The sequence below is a fragment of the Motacilla alba genome, chromosome 1, assembly GCF_015832195.1.
Source record: "Motacilla alba alba isolate MOTALB_02 chromosome 1, Motacilla_alba_V1.0_pri, whole genome shotgun sequence".
Lineage (NCBI taxonomy): Eukaryota > Metazoa > Chordata > Aves > Passeriformes > Motacillidae > Motacilla > Motacilla alba.
In genome coordinates, this window is record NC_052016.1 from 83,458,547 (window position 1) to 83,463,316 (window position 4,770).

Genomic DNA, 4,770 nt, shown 5'->3' on the forward strand with positions numbered 1-4,770 from the left:
AGGGGTTTTTTTTATCTTCTTTCCTATTCACGATTAAAAATGTGATAAATCAGGTTTTTGGCTCTGAATAACAATGCCTTGATTTAGATTTCCTACTAAATCTATTCAAAAGTGAAACAAAGACAGCCTTTAGAGGATACCTTACACCTCACCTGGACCAGGCACGTAAGGGCAATTCAGATAAAAATCTTGTTAGCAATTCAACAAGAAATAGAGGATTTTCTCTTTTCCCTGCTTCAGGCTTTATTTAAACTCTTTGTTCAAAAATGAACAGAGTGGTAGTCGGAATCTAATTTACAGATATAGTTTAGACGTCTAACTTTAAATTAGAAGATCACACAAGAAAACCATTTACACGTAAATGTTAAAACCATTACTTAATCTTTTTTTTCACTTTATATTACATAAAGCCAAAATGAAACTAAATACATGTTAGCCAGCTTCATTCACAAACATTAGTCAAAATATACACATTACAAAAGTAAACCAAAAAAAGAACTCTAAACTGATGAAGGATTTTTTTCTCTAAACTTTTTCTTTCTTTTTTTTAATCGCCATTTGCAATTGAATTGCAGTCGCTCTAAAATAAGCTAAACAGGTAGAGTACTCCAAAACACATATGAAACACTTCATGTTGGTGGGGGAGATGGGCTTTCTTTTAAATGAGAATACTCTTCTGTCAAAGCAAAGCTCTGTTTCAGTTCAGCTAAATAATAAATAGATAATTATCACTCAGACAAAAAAGTCTGATTTAACCTCAGATAATATTGCGGTCCTTGAGCAGTCTCGCAATATTTTTATTCCCTTTGAAAGGCATTCTTTTTTTTTTTTTTCAGGTTAAAACTGAATCGACCGTGGGCAAGGTAACTAACAGAGTTTTCCATCCGAGACCTAACATTTCCACAGAGATATACAAATTTACAGTCTGAGGGTGAGACTTAATTAGTGGAGGGGAGGAGGGAGACACACGGGGTCCGAGTCACGCGTCTTATCCTATGGAAATCGTGACCCGCGCTTCTCAGCATCCCGTAGCAGCGGAGGGAAGAAACCCACGCGGGACGGGCAGCATCCCACACCGCCGACATCCTTCTTCGCGTGGATCCCACGAGGGGCTACGAACCAAGGACAGAGCCACACTGTCCCTTCCCGGGGCCGCACCTGGCACTGCCGTGGCGAGCCGGGGCCTCACTACTCCCCAGCCACCCCTGTCTCTCCTCTCGGTGGCGGGATGCTGCAGCGGGACTGTTCTGAGCGAGCACCGCGCGGGGCGCGAGGAGCCAGGGAGGGGAAAGCCGGAGCCGGCGGACGGGCGTTACACCCCGTGTCTGTCCCGAACACACACTTTGGGGGGCAGGACGGACAGGTTATTATATTTTTTTTCTTCTTCTTTTTTTTTTTCCTTTTCTTTCCTCTTTTATTCTCTTCTGTTTCAGCTGGGCTATCTGCACAGACCGCATGCAACACACACAAGCTCTACCCGGAGCAGCGAGCAGGGGACGCGCAACAGGTCGGCCACCGCCCCGGCGCTCCCCCATCGCCTGCCCCCGGTCACCCTCCGCGGTCCCGGCGGCGACTCGCCCCGCTCCCCGTCCGCACGTATGCGCCGGCAGCCATCCAGACGGGCACCGGAGCTCTGCGCGGGCATCCTCTGGCCGCGGGTCATAGGGCCGCCGCGTAGGCTGCGGGATAAGGGTCCAGCTGGGGCTTGCCCATGCCCGGCAGGAGGATGTAGGCCAGCGGCGGCTGCAGCCCCGGGCCGGGCCAGGCGCTGCAGTTGCAGGGGATCATGTAGCCCGGGTTACCGGGCGACGGGTGCGAGTGCGTGTGCCCCCCGGCGGCGGCGGCGGCGGCGGCGGCAGCAGCGGCGGCCCCATGGAAGGCGCCCGCCCCGCCGGCGCCGGGGTAGCCCAACGAGGAGGCGTAGGGCAACCCGGAGCCCGAGGAAGAGGAGGAGGATGAGATCTCGGCCATTTTGGAGCCCAGGTCCAGCAGGGAGTAGGGGCTGCTGGCGGCGGCCGCGGCGGCGGCGGCGGCAGCGGCGGCGGCCGACTGGGGAAAGAAGACGCGAGCGGCGGCAGCTGCGGCGGCGGCTGCCGCCTTCTCGGGGTTAGCCAGGAGCGACTCGGGCACCAGCCCGCCGGCCGCGCCGGCATGCAGCCCGCCCGCCTTCAGCCCGTGCGGGTGCTCGTGGTCCGCCACGCCGCCCAGCCCGTAGGGCACGGGGAAGGCGAACTTGTCCTTCTTGAGCAGTGTCTTGGGCTTCCGCCGCGGCCGGTACTTGTAGTCGGGGTGCTCCTTCATGTGCATGGCCCGCAGCCGCTTGGCCTCGTCGATGAAGGGCCGCTTCTCCGACTCGGTCAGCAGCTTCCACTCGGCGCCCAGGCGCTTGCTGATCTCCGAGTTGTGCATCTTGGGGTTCTCCTGGGCCATCTTTCGTCGCTGCGCCCGCGACCACACCATGAAGGCGTTCATCGGCCTCTTGACGTGATCCACCGGCTTGGACATGGTGTCCCCCCGCCGCCCCGGCGAGCCGCCGCCCGCCCCGCACTGGCGGCCGCCTCCTCCGGGGCTGTCTCCCGCCTCCTCCTCCTCCTCGCCCCCACCGCGGTCCGCTCCTCCAAAAGCAATCTCGGCGGGTGCCCAGGCGCGGCGGCACCGACTCCCGCGGGTGCGGGGCGGCGGCACCCGGTGGCCCCGCTCCGGGCGCGGGGCGCTGCCGAGCGGCGGCGGCGGCGCCTCCCCGTCAGGGCGCTGCGGCGGGCGGCTCGGGCGGGACGGCCTCCGTTCCCCGCCTGGGCCTCGGAGCTTCTCTCCGCACGGCCGATCTCCGGTCCACGGCTCTTCCTCAGTACACCCCGGAGGCGACAGCGGCCGGAGTCCAGACGGGACCGCAGAGAAGTCTCGACGGCGAGGGCAGGATCCGGCAGCAGGCGAGCGGCGTGGGGCGTGAGTGTCCTCGCTTCGCTGCGGACGCGATGCTGCTCGGCAGTCTCCGGTGCGGCGGCAAGCCCTGGACGGGGCGGCGGTCAGAGCCCGCCCGGTGCCATCGCCGCCCGCGGAGCTCGGAGGGCAGCCCGCCGCGGGGCGTTGCGGGGCCGGGCGGGACGGGGTCGGCGGCGGCTCGGGCCCCAGGGGGCGCGGGCCGCCCCGCTCACAGCCGCCCCGCTCCGCCCGGGGGGGCGCGGCTAGCAGCCCGCTCCTCGCACATACTCGCCGGGCGCCGTTCGCAAGCGGCCGCCGGGCGCCGCGGGCCTCCTGGTTCGCGCCGCCGGACAAACTTCGCCAAGTTTCGGCGGGATACGGGGCGCTCCGCCTGCCGCGCGGCTCCCCCTTCTCCGGCAGCCGCCAGGTCTCTCTGGGTTTTCTTGGCCGCCGACTCGGAGGGGCGGCGGGGCGGGCGGGAGCGGCGAGGGGCGGGGGGAGGAGGAGGCGGCGGCGGAGGCGGGGGACACACCTAATTAAAATCCCCGGCGGTCCGCGCCCGGCGGGCCGCGGGCCGGGCAGCCGGGCGGGCGGGCGGCGGGGGCTCGCAGCCGGCGCGGCCGCCCCCTCCTCTCGCCCCGTCGGCGCGCCCTCAGGCAACGCGCGCGCCCCGCGTGCCCCCGCGCCGCGCGCCGCCCTATATGCCCGCACGCGGCCTGCGCGCCGCCGGCGGGGCGGGGGCGGGGCCCCCGTCGGGAGGGGCGGGACCGAGATTCGCCACGCCCCCTCGGCCGGGCGGGCAGCGCGGGGCGGGCAGCGCGCATGCGCGGCGTTCGGGGTGTTCGGGGTTTTCCCTGGCCGGGCCGGCGCTGCCGCAGGGGAGAGGCTGCAGCCCTGGAAAGCATCCTTGGTGCGGGCAGCGGGCACCGCAAAAACGGCCACGCGTCTTTTCCTGGCCGCTCGGGACGCCGCTGGGGCTTCACGGTGCCCCCAGCCCGAGCTGTCCGACCGTGTTCTTCACCTCCTGTCAGTCAGGGTGAACTTGCTCGCCTTGTTTTGTGCTCCGGCGGGTCGGTTTTGACTTACCCCTGTGGTATGTGGAAGCGCCGACTCCAATAAACTATTAACTCTTTCTCGGGCTGCCATCAGGCTAGGTTTTCCCGGGACGGCTCCGCCGCCCTTTTACGGAGAAGCCGGAACCGGGCTTCCCGAGTGCGATGCGCGCGTGGGGTCACAGCCCCTCCGAGCACCGCCGAACCCCCGCCGGACACTCCTCCGGGTCTGGCGGACGGCTGGGACATCCCGCGGGGGGAGTGATGTCCGCTCGCCTCAGGGATTCCTTTGTCACGCCGCCCGCTGCCGTCTCGCCCGGGTTCCTCTCCGCGGAGCCCGCTCCATCTTCCCACCGGTCTCGGTCCCCCGCTCCAGCAGCGCTCCAGCCGCTGGGCTTCGCACCTTCCTTGCCGCCGCACCGCACCCCTGCACGCCGCCGCCACCCGCAGCTGCTTCGCTGGCGGGATGTTTGGAGAGAATCCGAGCGCCGGCCTTCCACCCGAGGGTAGTTCCCGGCGCTTTCCCCGACGGTGAGACCGCCCGGATCCCGCGGCAGCCTGTCACGGCCAGAGTGCCCTGTAAAATACCGAGCAGCTCCTCTGCAAATAGCGTCTTGTGCCGTTTCGTGTTTTATATCCCATATACTACTACTTAAACGTTATTCTCTCCATCTCCGAAGCCACCTTGCCAACGCTTGACCTCCTACAGTTCAGTTACCCGTGGAAAAAAGAGTACCCGTCGGTTGTCAAAACGGAGAGATTAAGATATCTACCGGCGCTGGCTGGTGCACAGGGT

General features: G+C 63.8%; 1 protein-coding gene across 1 annotated transcript; it reads right to left on the minus strand.

Moving 5' to 3' along the window:
* Positions 1-223: 223 nt before the first annotated feature.
* SOX21 (SRY-box transcription factor 21) lies at positions 224-3,546 on the minus strand. The gene has a single exon (XM_038154669.1). It carries the CDS (start codon positions 2,503-2,505, stop codon positions 1,660-1,662), a length of 846 nt encoding a protein of 281 aa, XP_038010597.1. The 5' UTR covers positions 2,506-3,546; the 3' UTR covers positions 224-1,659.
* Positions 3,547-4,770: the final 1,224 nt, after the last annotated feature.